Source organism: Microcebus murinus, chromosome 3 (genome assembly GCF_040939455.1).
Source record: "Microcebus murinus isolate Inina chromosome 3, M.murinus_Inina_mat1.0, whole genome shotgun sequence".
NCBI classification, from domain to species: domain Eukaryota; kingdom Metazoa; phylum Chordata; class Mammalia; order Primates; family Cheirogaleidae; genus Microcebus; species Microcebus murinus.
The window spans coordinates 78,547,075-78,562,779 of NC_134106.1; the positions used below are offsets into that span (position 1 = coordinate 78,547,075).

Sequence of the window (15,705 nt, forward strand, 5' to 3'; positions counted from 1 at the left end):
GAAAAAGAGCCATAAAGAATACATTTAAATCAAGCGTCCTCAAACTACAGCCTGCAGGCCATATGCGGGTATTTTTGCCTGTTTTTTTTTCTTTACTTCAAAATAAGATATGTGCAGTGTGCATAGGAATTTGTTCATAGTTTTTTTTAAACTATAGTCCGGCCCTCCAACGATCTAAGGGACAGTGAACTGGCCCCCTGTTTAAAAAGTTTGAGGACCCCTGATTTAAATATAGTGTATTATGGGATTTATATGTATATCTTTCTGTACATCTCTTTATATCTCTCTCTATATCTCTCTCTCTCTATATATATATCTAGGCATCTAGATAGCTATACATATTTCCAATCTATCTATATGTTTATCAGTATCTATCTCTGCATATTTTATATATATGTATTTTTTCCATCAGCCTATCCATTCATCCATCAGTCACAGAGGTAATATCCACACTCATATCCAGATGATTGAGTGATTGAGTCCTTCATTCAACAAAACTTGAGCACCAAAAAGTAAGCAGGAAGGCAGGTGTCTAGAGGAAAACAGGAGGAAAGAAGGGTAAGGAAGAAAGAGGCCAACACGTGTTACTAAGTTGTACTGTTTGAATATACTGTGTGAAGCTGACAACACCCCTGCACTGATGTCACCATTTTACAGATAAACTGTTCAGAGAAGGTAAGGTCACCTGATTAGGGTCACCCAGGAGGCCAGTGCCGACTATGTAATTTTCTGGGTCCAGTGCAAAATGAAAATGCTGGGCCCCATATTCAAAAAGCAGGAAAAGGCTGGGTGCAGTGGCTCACGCCTATAATCCTATCACTCTGGGAGGCCAAGGCAGGAGGATCCTTTGGAGTTCAAGAACAGCCTGAGCAAGAGCAATACCCTATCTCTACAAAAACCAGAAAAAATTAGCTGGGTGCGGTGGCAGGAGCCTGTAGTCCCAGCTACTTGGGAGGCTGAGGCAGGAGGATGGCTTGCATCCAGGGGTTTTAGGTTGCAGTGAGCTATGATGATGCCACTATACTCCAGCCAGGGTGACAGAGCAAGACCCTGTCTCAAAAAAAAAAAAAAAAAAAAAAGGCAGGAAAAGAGTGATGTTATAAAGTATTCAAACACAAAACTCTTTCTTTCTTGCATAGTCTCTCCCTTGAGCTGTCATGGTAGTGTTGGTGGAGTTTACAGTTTCTGCTATTCCTGTTGTGCTCCTTCAGGCATGTGGATCCCTCGGGGGTGAATGCAGCCTGTCAAGGGCCGGGCCCACCCTGGGACTGGGCTCATATGCATGGCCCACCAGCTGCAGCTTTCCCCCTCCCACTAGTGGTGCGACCTACCTGTGGTGCCCGAGCCCAGGCGGCCGTTTCGCCTTCCCACAGCCCGTCCCTCCGACCCACAGTGAATGGGCGACCCCCAGGGGATTGCAATCTCCCCTCCAGAACGCGTCACTGCCTGGATAGGGGTTGGGTAAGACCCTTCCTGTGCCTACGTCTGGGCCCATTCAGGGGATGAGGGCAGCAGTGGTCCCTGAACCCAGCCAGAAAGGGGAAGGCTGCACAGGGCCGGGGGTCCAGGGGGCTGAAGAGCAGGCAGAACCCATCCTGTGAAAATAGGCAGGAGGTCGGCCATGGGTGAATCAAAGCTCCACATGCCTCGCACATACTCCATCACTTACAAAACACAAATTCAGAGATAGAAGGAAGAATCTCAAGGAGGCAGCCACAGTACTAAGCTCCAAGGGCCCCGTGTGTCAGCACACCAGTGTAGTCCCATGGCACCTGGCCATAGAAAGCTGGCCCTGAAGGAGGTAAATGGTAAAGGTGGGATTTGAGGGCAGGTCAGTCTGATGTCAAAATCCACACACTTTCTACTACATGTGAGCACCATCGGGGCAGTGAGCATCTACACAGGGCCCCACCGTGGGTTAATGGCCAATGCTGCGTGGAAACCCTGCTAGGGAATTTTTATAAAATTGTCTTTGCATCTGTATCAAGAGGAAAGGCAAACAGCTGCTTTTTGAAGATACTTCTTTTCATGAAATTTCTTGCAAGGGGTTCGAATTCTACTTTACAGGGATAAGTTATTTAGTGTTACCATGTGAAGACACACCTTCTTTGGTACTTCAGAATACATTTCCCTGGCGATGGGTGGTCACGAAGATGATTGTCATGGAAAGGGGACTGGGTGCCTTCTCCATGCAAACTTCCAACGTGAGGAATACGTTCAATCTTAGGCTAGGAAGACAACAAGCCTTCCTCCTCAGTCCCCTCTCAGTCAAGGATTTGAAACAGCTGTAAAACCCATGCATCCAAGCTAACTTTTCCACGGACAGACCAGGCTGCCCTTTGAAAACTAGAAAGTATCACACTAACCTCAGGCTGACTTCTATGGCAGGGCTGTGAAGCCAGGCAGCCTGGGTTCATTCCCGGCTCTGCCCCTTATGACCTACATAACCTCAGGCAAGTTGTTTCAGGCTCTCTCAGCCTCAGTTTCCTCACCTGTAAAATGGGCATGGCAATAATATTTGCCTGAATATTTATAAGGGCTGAATGATTTAGTGCATGTAGAGTACTTAGAATGGCATCCCTCACAGGGACACATACAACATGTGTTAACTGTTATTAATGATTTTGTCCTAAATTTGGGACCATCTAGGAATATTGCAACCTTTTGTTTGTCACCCATTGTGTTTTTCACTGTGGTCCAAATTACTTTGAGGATACAGTAACAGGATGGAATAAAAATCCCCAAAATTGGTTTTAATTTATGATTAAGGTATTCCCTGCTCAAAAACCTTCCAAATTGGCTGCGTGTTTAGCGTCTGCTGCCAGAGGTGTCTCCAGCTTTCCTTGTGCTTGAGTTACTTTCTCAGTCCCCTGCCCTACCTGGTCTACCTGTTCATCCCTTCTGCCACTTCATCCCTGAGCCTCTACTTAGTCATGTGTCCCTCCTTTGCAGGGGCCTGTTCCCAGCCCTCTCCACCAGGAAGTCCTCCTTGGCCAACACTACTGGAAGCAATAGCTGCTGGCTCTGACGGTGCCGGCCGAGGTCCAGCGTCAGGCACTTCCGTGTTCGTTTTCACCCAGGCACAGCCTTAAACTCTGTGAGGCCACTGGCTTCTTAGGTCAAAGAGTGATCCCATCATCAACGTCACCCCATCCCTCCCAGCAAAGAGGGGGTCCACCACATGTTTAGTTTTCTCACAGGCCCTGCATCCAGCTTGCGTCTGCACACAGTTGATAAATACCTCGTGCACGACTATTTTGACATGCAGTGGGACACAGCTTAATTACCTGTAACTATAAAATAGGAATGATAACGGTACTTCCTCGTCGGGCCATTCTAAGGACTTTGCTGACTTAACATATATCAAGTACTTACACCAGTGTCTGGCATATATAAAGTGCTGTATAATTGTTTGTAAGGTGCGCTGCCACCTACAGTCCAGACCAGCGGGCTACCAGTGCTCTAGCCCCTTGCCCACAAGCTAAAGGAAAGCCCCCTCCCTTCCACACCAGGGGGGCCCCAGTCAGCCCCAGGCCTACCTTGCGTTTCCTCTTGGATTTGGGCAAAGCCTTTTCGGGGGGCGTGTCCGAGGCGTGGCAGGGCTGTGCGCTCTCCGCGTCCTTGGCAGCAGGAGCGCTCAAGACCCCCGGCTCCTGGGGCAGGTGCTCTGGGATCCTGGACAGGAGGGTCAGGTCAATTTTGACCCAGAGAGACCTGACCTCATCACTGTCCTTCAGAGGGGAGAGAAGTTCGTTCCGGCCGAAGGGGACCAGCGTGTAGAACTGCTCCTCCAGCTCCTTGGCGATGTCACTGGTGGTCCTGGCGTTGATGGAACCTACGGGGGCCCGGGGGCCGCCGCCACTGCTGCCGCTGTTGGCAGCCTCCTTCAGCCTCTGGTCACTCGCAGAGGAGGCGGAGGCGGCGGCGGCGGAGGCGGCCACGGTCTGCGCTTTGGACAGAGGGTACTCCTCCTGCTCGGACTCCAGGTCGGAGTCCGAGGAGGAGGACGAAGATGATGACTCTGTCTCAATGAACTCCTTGGATTTGGGGACGATCCTGCTCAGTCCCCGTGTGCGGCGCTTCTCACAAGTCACCGAGGAGCGCAGCTCCTTGCGGTGGGTCGCTCTGCTGTTGGCGCACGGCTTGGTTTTGGTGGGCTCTGGGGGGACCACCACGCTGGCTCCCAGCGCGTCCGCGGCCGCGGGCTCCTCGGGCCGGTGGCAGTTGGCGCTGTCCCCGGCCGAGGTCCTCTCGGTGCGCCTGGTGGGCTTCTTGCCCGCCGACCTCCGGGCAGGCGCGGGCGCACTCTCCACCGGCGCACCGGGCACCGCGGGCGGCGCAGCGGCGGCTGCGGTCACGGCCACGGCCACAGCCGCGGGCGGGGACTTCTGCTTCACCCCTTTGCTCCCAGGGGCCTTGTTCGCTGTCCTCGGCCTCTGCTCCTCCTTGCAGGTGCTCTTGATTTCCTTCTCTCTCAGGCTGGTTTGGCAAACGTCGGGCAGTTTCCCACAGTCCTGCGCCTCCTCTTTCACAGGGGCGTAGTATTGATTGCTCTCTGGCCCGTGGCTTTCATTTTGGATCAGAATGGGAGGCTTGTGGGGATTAACCTTGTTTAGCCATTTATCCAGCTGCCACTTGTTGGAGGATGCCGGCTCAGCCTGAAAGCAGAAAACCAGTGACAACAAAACATCTTTTATTTCAGGCTCACTTAAAACGGGCCTGTTTTTATCTTGACTTGCTCCTCTAACTGTATGAGCAGAAAACGAATGGGCTGGGAGCAAAAGGAAAACGAAAGCATCAGATGTGTGTAGCAGCCCTCATCTGGCACTCCCGATGTCTGCGTGGTGCTGCTCTTACTGGCTGGTGGCACTTGAATGTCAGTGCAGCATTTTGAAGTCTACTGGGAAAAATAAGTGGAAGCACTGTGGCTTGTTAACCCAATTCCAGCACTTTTGAGTGTAACACAGGATATGTATTTTTACAATTATATTTATATATATGTGTGTGTGTGTATACACACACACACACACACACACACAAACGTGAGATTCTATGAAACTTAACTGGAGAATAGTTTGGAGGCCCTGAGTGTCAAAGCACTCATTTTTTGTTAAGACTTAAAACTTTGGGAGAAATCGGAAGAGGGGGCTGAGTGGAACCCACAATCCTAAAGAATTAACATATAATTTACATATGCAGTGAAGGCTAGTAGGGCACAGTTATTTAACAGCAGAAGCAATGACTTAGGCAAGATGGCTCATTTTGCAGTATGGAACTCCTATTTCAAAGGGACTCGTCTGTGCCTATATGATTCGGCAGCCTCACTTGGTTAGTCCATCCTCAACCTGCTTCTCTCCATGTTTTCCCACATGGAGATGACAATAGAAACCTCTCCTACAAGCAGTTTTGCTAATTTAGATCAAATCACAGATAGCACTGGTTTCAAACTCTGGTCCATAGATTGGCTCAGGGGTGAGGGTGGGGAGAAGGTTGGTGAACACCCTGGAATAGAATGGGAAAGTATTGTGCAGATGCACTTTTTTTCTGGAAGAGGTCCATAGTTTTCAGTGGAGTCTCTAAGAATCTCTCTCTCAAACAAAGTTAAGAACCAATAATTTTATAGGGAGTATTCATTCCTAATAAAAGCCCATTTATTCAGCATTATGATTATTAAGAGCAAACAGGTGTATTGAGAAGCATACAATTCTGGCCAGATTAGTTTCAATTTTTTTTTTTTTTTTTTTGGAAGTTCTAGTGCAGATGTATAGTTTCAATTTTTGACTTAAGTAAAAGGTGGAAAATATTTTGAGTGACAAAGGTGGTGCATTTCTCCCTCCCTATGGCTTCCCACCCTCTGGATTTGTAGCACCCCCTGTTTTAGGGGGAGATCAGATACCAGTCTAGAATGAGATGACATTGCTTAGCTTTGTGTTTCAAACTTGGTTGGCTCAAGTCTAGGGCAAGGCAGTACCTTTGTGTGAGAAAAAAAAATAAGAGTTTTTAACATAATAAATTCCAAAAGCTTCCCTTTCTGTATCAAGATGTGTTTTTCAGCAGTGAGGGCCATGTATTAAGAGCAGAACTCAATGGTGATAGTGCTCACCAGGGTTTGGGGGAGGGGGAGATACACATCTTAGGGTTGTGGCGAACACTGTGGGGGGGGGAGGGAATACCTCTAACCCTTCCTAGGGAAAGGCAAAGATATACAATGTAACCCAAAGGTCAAAAAAAGAAAAAAAACAAAACTTTTATTGGGTGGTGGGCAGATGGGAGGGGGAGGAGGGGAAGGATACATACTTATAAAATAGGTGTGCTGTGCACCACTGGGGGTAGGACATGCCTGATGTTTTGGTAAGGCGGGGGGCAGGGGGAAGAATGGCAGGGACAATATATGTAACCCTAAAAATATTTGTATCCCCATAATATAAAATAAAAGTAAAAAAATATTAATTTCTAATAAAAACTTCAAATCTAAAAAAAAAAAAAATAGAGCAGAACTCAGGGCTCTGGGCGTTGTCACCAGCATCAAGGATCTAAGAGTGGTGAGGAGGGGGCTGTCTGCTAGACACAGGAGCCCTGCCTGACTCTGGAGGAGTGTGGGGCACAGCTCAGGGTCAGGGAAGCCTCTGATGGGCCAAAGGGGGTGGGGACCAAGAGGAATTGGCCACAGTGTGGGGATCAGGCAATCAGAGCTATGGCAGAGACCACTGACATCCTGCTGGTTGCCCCAAACCAGATGAGACCAACTACATTTCACAGCAACTGGCACAGGGTGTCCAGTGACTTGGAGAAACAGAAAATTTCACTGGAGGCCAGAAGAAGGATGGAGGCCCTTCCCCGAGGGCTGTGAGCATGGAGAAGCCCCTCCCGGAATGCAGGTGTGGGAAGGAAGACCCTCATGGCCCCGAGGGGGAGTCTGGCCTTTCACTTGACTTTCTGCCAGGTTTATTTTCATGCCACCAACAGAACCAGGGTTCTAGAGCAAGATACAAAAGAACAAAAAGATCTATCTTTTATGCACCTGTGAGTTCTGTACATTCTGACCTTGCTTTATTTTGGCTTCTCCGGAGAAAGGGAACAAAGGAAACCTACAGAGCACACCTGGTCCACGCTGCAATCAGAGACAGCAGGACAGTGGGCCACAGAACAGCTTCTTGGCCAAGGGGATCCCTCACCTTCCTGGAGAGTAGCTGAGAGTCCCTGGAAGCTGATTTGGTGGGAATAATCTCTGGCTTTTACTTTTGTCTCCCTGCCCCCACTTCTCTCATGATGTGACAACTAGCAAGTCAGTGCCTCGTCCTGTGCCCCCGCTTCCTTGGACAAACGGGACACAGTAGGTATGAGTGGATGCGGGAGGGGCCCCTTGCAGAGAGGGTGCACACTCCGGGAGAGGGCAGACACTTATGGCGGGGCACACCCCTCACACGGCTCCACCACTGCGTCTCATGCTAGTTCTCCCTCATCGCCGCCATCCAGAGCCTTCCAGAGCCCACGTCTCTTATGTGAGAGAGCATGGGAGGTTGTTTGCAGTCAAAACACAGCTGCACACAGGCAGATTCGCGCCGAAACTTCCTAGCGGGAGCATTAACAGTGAAGGGTGGAATTTAATAAATTTAGTACAGGCCCCTTGCCTGGTGTGCTTTAGGGTCATTTTTTCTGCACTTCACAGCTGAAGAAATCAGTCTGAAGTACCATTTTCAACACATCGCTAAATCACACTCTTTCTCAAGGATCTGTAACAGCCTCCTATTGCCTCTCAAACAAAATCCAAATTCCTGAGGCTGGCATTCGAGAGCGTCCATCATCTTGCAATCATCTTTTCATTGCTAGAATACCTACGATACAACTCCCACTTTACATATATTATCTAATTTAATCTTTACACATAAGAAATGTTATCACCCCTGACTCGTAGATGAGATTCAGAGAGGTTAAGTGACAAGTCTGAAGCTGCACAGCTACCAGGCTCCACCAAGACTAAACCTGTACTTATCTAGCTTTAAAGACCATTATTCTCTCCAATGCTACTTCACCTTATCTCCCACTGCCCTTTGGCATAGCCTCATGAAAGGGGGACCTGACTCCTTTGAGAAATGTTGGTCTTCAACCTAAAATGTCAGAATTAGATCTGATTTTTGGAGAAAACACAAATAACTCTTCAAACACCCAACTGTATAACCTTTTGATGCTCATTATTTGTTTCGTGTGTATATTGCTTGTGTCTTCAACAAAGCCAGAGGCTTCTTTCAGGCCAGGGCCAGATCTCTGTTTCTTTTGTGTCGCTCACAGCATCCATCCCAGGTTAGGGGGACAGACTGCTATGACTCTGCTCCTGATAAAAACAACTCAGAGCGAGCTGTCACTCACAGCACAGTATTTATTCCTCACAACAACCTCACAGATCAGGCAAGACAAGAGTATTAGGCAGGCATGAGGCATTTTGTGGCCAAGGAAGCTGAAAGGACAAAGAGTTTGGTGGCAATGAGGAGAGAAAATTCAGGACTGCAGACGCTGGTCCACTGGCCTGCTGCTGGCTTTGGGCCACTTCCTGGGCTGTCTGCCCAGGGTTTCCACCCAGCGATTTTGGTTGCCAGCTTGCCGCTTTGTATTTCCAGCCATGACTCTCCTCTCTGATTGATCTTCCCTCTGATCCATGCACAAGCTCCCCACCATTCCTGCTTCATCTATATCTTCCTGGCACCCACTGCCATGGACCCATAGGTGCCTAATGCATGAGATGCTTGTTGAATCAGTGAGCAACTTGCATCCCGCTTCTGCTGAATTTTAAGAATGATTTAGGGCAGCATTTGCCAAAATGTGCTTTTAGTTCATATATCCCATGAAGAAGAATGTTCACGGTCAGATCAACTTGGGAAATGCCACAGTGGAAAGCACATAAAAAATATTAAGGACTAGGTGATGATGCCCCAGGAAAAGCAATGGGGTAAACCTACTTTATCCCAGAACTCCTCAAAATTAGTGACCAGACTCTTATTCTGCACTTAATACTTAAAACGTGGGTGACACTGATGGAGGGAGCTCTGTGTGTTGGCGTCAATGTGCTAGCTGAGTGGAAAGGCAGCTTCCCCTACAAAGTGCTGGCATAAGAGGACGTACCATGCCAGGAAAGCAGATTAGGCTCCGGGGAAAAAATTAGGCTGGGAACAACAACGCAAACATCAGGCCACAGGGAAGGCTCTTCCACGCGAGCTTATGAGCACAACGTTACCATCCTATGGCGGGTCATGTGAAATGAAGCGGCTCTCAACACTCATGGCCATAGCAGCTCATATGGAACTCAGCTGGTGTGTGCAAGGGGGAACACAGGTGCCTTGGGACGTCAGGTGTGTCTCCTTCTACTCCCACAGCAGGGAAGCAAGGGCCAGAAACATTTTACTTCAAAGCAGCACAAACCGGTCTGAGCAGTGGATCGTGAGGTTATAAAGAGCCCGCTTGTCATGTGGGGGTCAGGAAGAGGAGTCTGGTGGCTCTCTGCAAGCTGCCCTGGGCCAGCTTGGTCACAGTGGGACAGCGAGGCTGAAGAGCAGGATAACGCTACTTCCTGTCTTTGCCATTTTCAGTCTGCAAACTCATTTTCTGTCTAAAGTGTGTCTGTGTTAACCTTGGGAAAAATGTTAAAAGAACCTTTTATTCCAACGGATGCATTCCTTCCCAGCAGAAATAAATAGTGTGCGGTGTGGCTAACATATCACTTGCCACTTCTGCATTCCCTCCGTGTGGAGAAGCAAGGAATTCAAAACCATATGTGGCCTCAGGTGACTTAAACTTTTAGGACCCCCTTAGGAGACTTGTGCTCCCTCTCCTTAGCGAGGGGCCTCTGATAGCTGCCGGAAGAAATGACAAGGGCCTCCTTTCATTACCTAGGACTTGAAGGCTTTGTAATTATTTCAGTGACATTTAGAAAGAATTTGCTTAGAGCGCTTTATAACTGCGCTGCTCTTAGGTGAGGTTTCAGCCAACTCAGGAGCTCTAGGAGTCACATTTCAGCATGAAAATAAGACTCAGTGTTCACGAATTTAACCTGCAAAGTCACAAAGAAGAGCCCGTATGGTTCATCTTCACAGACACTAATGTTAGTTTTAATCTGCCACTTCCCCCTGACTTTGCTGTCCCTGGGACCCAGTTATTGCTTACAACTAAATATTCTGGAGTTTCTCAACACATTATGGCATAAAGCAGGCTTTAAAGAAGCCCGCTTAACTCCTCTACTTTTTTTACTTAAGTCGTGTATTTTCTCATCTGGAATTATCCCCATTTGAATGCTAGCGCTATGAAGACAGGGGCATTTTCTGTCACGGAATTGCTGTGTGCTGGAGCCAAGCACTGTGTCTGTGGCTGGTGCTCAGTGACTATTTGTTGAACAAACACGGAACGAGTGAATGAACAATGAATGAGTGAAATTATGAAGAAGGAATAATAATGGAGTTTCTAGGAAAAGCCAGGGTTATATCAACCTAACGGTTTTAACAGGCGAATATTGCTAAGGGCTTTCCCCTAAGACAGAGAGACAGAGAGAGAGAGAGACAGAGACAGGAAGCTCATGGGAAGGAGAGCAGAAGCTGGAGAGGTGGCTTATTCAGGATGAAGGGACAATCATTCCTCTAGGGCAGAAAGATGATAAGGAGGAAGTGGGGACATGGAGAAACTAAACTTGCCCAATTTCTCAGTTAACCTGCAAAAAGCATCAGCCTCCTGAGAGGAGAGGGAAGGGAAAAAAAAACCCGAGGGAATTTCAGAGTCACTCTATGAACTTGAGGTGGGAACCTTACCGCTGTCAGGTGTGAGCATGTCTACGGCACAGGTACAAAGGCTGGAGATGAGGTGCTGCTCCAGCCCGTCAAGGTGCCCCCCCTCACTGCCATGGTTTGTAGAAGTGGGTTTCGGTCTATTTCAGAACCTATTTAGAAGTTTGGACCCCCCAAATAGTACAGATGGTTCTAAGAAAAAAACCCTACAATCATGGTAATCCCAAAGGTTTATACACTCGAGAAGAAACTCTATTTTATTCCTTCTTTAGAAAGCAAAGGTTACTCTTAGACCTCCATGGCCTTGAGAAGTCTTAGCCTTCTTCATACTCTGAATTACTATTTAATTTTCCCCTTTCCACTTTAAAGTGGAAATAGCAATGGTTTTTATTGGTACCTTATAATGTTTTTATATGAGGCACCTACATCTTCCACACAGGCACTCATTACAGCTATAAAACGTTTCATCATTATTGGTAGGTCAATGCTCATATTTCTTTATCTATTTTCACAAAGAAAACACAGTTAAGAAGGTTTTTATTAATATTTATAGCCTTTGTTCTTCTGATCCGTGACAAACAGCAAAAAGGTAGGATTCTGACCATGTCTAATCCATAAGACCCCACTCCCTGTGATTTACGGGTGGTCACACTTCCCAGGCGGAGAACTGCCCCGTCTCGTTACTGCCTTGGCTGACCCCGGGGGAGACCCGATCTGCAGATTATTCCCCACCAGTGATGCTTGCAGCATGCTTGGACACTTCTGGGAGTCAAGACAGAGATCTGGGGGCAATGGAAGTTGATGCTTCTGTACTTCAAAGGCAGCTGTGTAATTAGGAGACAGCGAGGAAGGGACAGAGCGAGGAAAATGGGGAGCCCGAAGCCCCACAGGCTCCTCCTGTCTAGCACGGGCTTGGGGGGCCCACGGGAGGGCGGGGAGGCGGCTGTGGGAGAGCCAGGACTCCAGGACTCGCGATGCCCACAGAGACAGGAGCCGGGCAGAGGAGGGCCCGAGCTGGCGCAGCGCTTACCTCGGGGCTGGAGTAGTGGGGGGGCTTGCTGCCCTCGCTCTCGCTGGAGCTGCTCTCCGTCTCTGAGTCAGATCCCGAGCTGCTCTCCGAGTCACTAGAGGAGCTGCTGCTGCCACTGCTGCTGCCGCTGCTGCTGCCCTTGCTGGAAGGCGCCGAGCCTCTGCAGTGGGGCTGCTGGGCCACCGTGCTGCCGGCCCACGAGGCCCCCGGGAAGGAGAGGGAAGAAAAGCCAAGTGAGCAAACAGGAAAACACCACCACGCGGCCACACGTCCAAAGGGAAGAGGAGGCACACGCAGCCTACACATCTGTCAACCATGACCTGGAACTCAAAGAGCAGTCGTCAAGGTCAAAGGCATCTTAACGGTTAAAACAAATTATACATGGAAATAAAATTGGGATTAAAAGTCGGTGCCCCTTGGTAGTCGGGCCCTGGTTTATTTATGTGGCCATTTCAGAAGGGAAGGTGGTGTAATGTCTGAATGGCTGTTTCTTATTTTGCTGCTGTTCTGGAAACGGTTTTTCAAATGCATCCCCAAATCCAATCATCTTCAAAAATGCAAGGAAATCCAAAAAGCTTGAAATATTTTGCAAAGTGTGAAAATGACTGCTTTATTTTTGCCCCAGAGGAAAATGTAGTGTGATGGCAGGGATTAGGAAGAGGGCTGTCAGGAAGGGCAAAGGCGTTCAGCTCTGAGCTTTCATGGCCTGCTGGAAGGTTCCAGAGACTGTGAGATTGCCAAAGTTAAAGTCTTGCTTCCCCCCTTCTCCCACCCACAGAGTTGAGTGCAGCAGTGATTACAGGAGCTGGCATATTGTATCAACAGGAACCTTCTTTTGAGCCCTTTACTAAAGAACCGAGGATCCCCCACTGACAACGTTTTTATATATTCCAGAGTTTCAAATTCAATCCTAGTGCAGTAGCTTATAGGAGCAGCATTTCAAATTTACACTTTGTGTTTATATCTATGCTGAAATTTGCCAGAAAGCCATTACATACTCAAAGATAACAGGAAAAATCAATTGATACTTTCCAATGGTAATTAATTAACCACAAAAATTCAAAGAGCACACATCCACCCAGAAAGTGTTTGAGCCAAAAAGAACATTTCAGTACTCACATAAGATTCAACATCTTCAAAGTCCTTTATTGACTGAATTGAAACACACCTGACTGTGTTTCTTTGAGCTCTAGCTCTAAACCCAGAAAATGCTGGTCACTTTTTTTTTATGTTGAGTCAGCAAATATCTGTTTGCCATTTCTAACCGTGACCACTGCCTCACCAGGACCGAACACCAGTGAAGGCCGAGGGCCGGGGAGCTCGTTAGGCTTTATGATCTCAGGTGCAAAGCAGCCTGGACAAGGTAAAGGACCCTTTTCACCCACCCCTTAAATCTCTGAAAAATGCTTTGCCCAAGGACAGACTCCCATAAATCCAGGGGCTGGGTTGGGGGGTGGCGGCATACTCATTGGAGCCTTGCTTCTATAGAAACCACAAGACAAGAAACTGTCTTGCAGGAAACCTGAGAATAAAAGCACCTTTTTGAACAGCAGGGTTAGGGGAAACCAGAGCTTAAACACAACCTTCCCTAGTGGTTTTCATTTCTTCCACTAATGTCACGGTCCATACCGACTGTCTGACAAAATTCTTCAACATCAGGCAACATCTGCACGTTCATGCCTTGCCTGAACTGTGGCGATTTCTTTTCCAGCCTACCGTCTGTGTTTGGTACTGAGTGAGGAATCCTGGACCTTGAGACAGGGTAGGGGAAGGGACGGTTAGCGCTCAAGAGGCAGTAGTATTTTCTTCCCTTATGAATAGAAATCCATCTTTCCTGTTGGCTGAATCATAAAACAAAAAAAAAAGAAAAGAAAAGAAAAAGACTATTGGATTCTGACCAAACATGAACATCTGGGATCCATGTTAATAGTGTCTCTGCAGGCCCCTAAAACACTGGGGGGAAAACACAAAAAAATCCCAAAAAAGCAAAACAACACATGGCCCAAAGACTCCCTTTTCTTTTGATGGTGGGATAAAAATACGGAGGAAAGAGGTGAGTCTCCCTGCCACACTCTGGAATGACATTTGCCAAAGATTGGGAAATTCAGATGAATAAAGAGCATTCTGGATTGGTTTTATATGACGTTCAATGGCTTTGATTACTGACTGTACATTCTACCTGCTTTAATTCAAACAACAAAGAACACGTGATGCTGGTTCTGTGTGTCCCTGGGCTTTGTTGTACTGCCGAGGCAGAGATGTGTGTGGAAGTCCTTGTGGCTGGCACCCCAAACTGACTGTCTTTTGAAAAGCAGCACTTTAATTTTCGGGAAAATGTCCATTAAACAGTTAGCATACTGTCTTCCTTTAACGATTGCCATCCTAGAGCAATGAGGTACACTAGCCCACGGAGACAGAATTTCCAATCTGAATTAGACTGGTAGAAAAGCTTTATACTTTTATGTTTTCCTCCCTTAAATTAGGAAGTTTGCTCAAAATGACAGTTTTACTGGCATAACTATCATTTGTTTTTAAAACAGCTGAGAGAGCCAAGAAATTTAGGTTTTTCTTCATGCTTTGCTTATAAGGGTTGTGAAGCTCATGATGTCAGGATGGAATATAGTCATGTTTCAGTGGTCTGGGGAGAGAGTGTGTGTCTGGAAACAATTCAAGTCAAGGATGGGGCAGGCTTGCCTGGAAGGACTCTGGTGGCTCCAGTTGTGGGATCAAGATATCTTCCCCACTTCCATGAAGACAGCTCCACTAACCAGTCTTTGTCTGGGTCCTTGGAGACAACTGATCATTCTGGCCTTAGTATAGTGGCTGCTCTGGCCTGAGTGCATGCACCTGCTTCACCTCTGCTGGGGCAGCTGCATTAGTGAGGGGCAGGATCAAGATGAGGGAGCCAGGGATAGTCATCCCTGCAGATGGGTACTAATGAAATGGTGGGCTCAGTGCAGCCAGGAGGGATCTCTGGAGCCACAGAATCCAGAAGATGAAAAAAGACATACCAGAAAGACCTTACATGTTTTTAAATGTACACTGAAAATCCTGGTATGCAAAGTGGTTGTTGTGTTTCCGTATCAAAGATACTTCAAAAAAATTAACTTCGCAGAATTTTTCCTGAAATGATTAATACAGACTGGTTGACATGATGACACAGCCTTAAACAATTTTTAAGATACTACCCACCAAGTTCTTGGACCCTATGCCATTTCATGAACGTGGTTCCATTGAGAGCAGCCATGAAACATTACTGAGATCATGGAATAAAAGTCTTTGTGTCACCAAAGCTCAGCCCAGTGCTTGGCACTTAATAAGCATTCACATGCAATTACTGAATGAAAAGATAAACGGAAAAACAATCTATCACCGGTTTAATGAGTTTTTTTAAAAAGAGACTCAGCCTTTCAAAATGGTTATAATCTCTCTTTTCAAATTAAAAATACATTTAAGGGGACTTTAGCACCTCTCATGCTCTTCCAATTTTAACACTTTTTCCCTTTGGAGAATATTTAACTGTACTCTAAATTTCATCTGCTATAATTTAAGCACAATTCCCTCTTGGATGGGTTGTTTACTTTTTGTATTTTGATTCCATGAAATGTTTTGCTGGTTTTGTGAGTGGTCAGGACCCCTTTGAGGGAGGTCCAGCTTTATTCTAAATGACCTGCTTGCTGTATCCCTTCCTTCAGCTGCAATGACACTGTCCTTTTGGAATCGGCCAGGGCCAAGTCTGAATACAGATCTTAAAAGACAAGACCTGGAATTGAAATGACAAATCCTGGCTCTCACAGTCTAGGGTGCTCCTGCCTGCCAAGCATATTGTGGGATCTGGATATATATCCAAAGTTGTCCATGAGCTTTTAACTGACAAGTAATTTGGAGACAGGCTCTCTGCCTGGTTGG

At 47.2% G+C, this 15,705-nt stretch overlaps 1 protein-coding gene across 1 annotated transcript in view; it reads right to left on the reverse strand.

The window, feature by feature from the left end:
* Positions 1-15,705, reverse strand: part of AFF3 (ALF transcription elongation factor 3) — a 539,111-nt gene that overhangs the window by 36,040 nt on the left and 487,366 nt on the right. Inside the window, exons 14-15 of the mRNA XM_012787032.3 lie at positions 11,797-11,983; positions 3,540-4,658 (exon numbers count right to left, since the gene is read on the reverse strand). Of these exons, the coding sequence (XP_012642486.2) occupies positions 3,540-4,658; positions 11,797-11,983 (1,306 nt within the window). The remainder of the gene's footprint in view (positions 1-3,539; positions 4,659-11,796; positions 11,984-15,705) is intronic.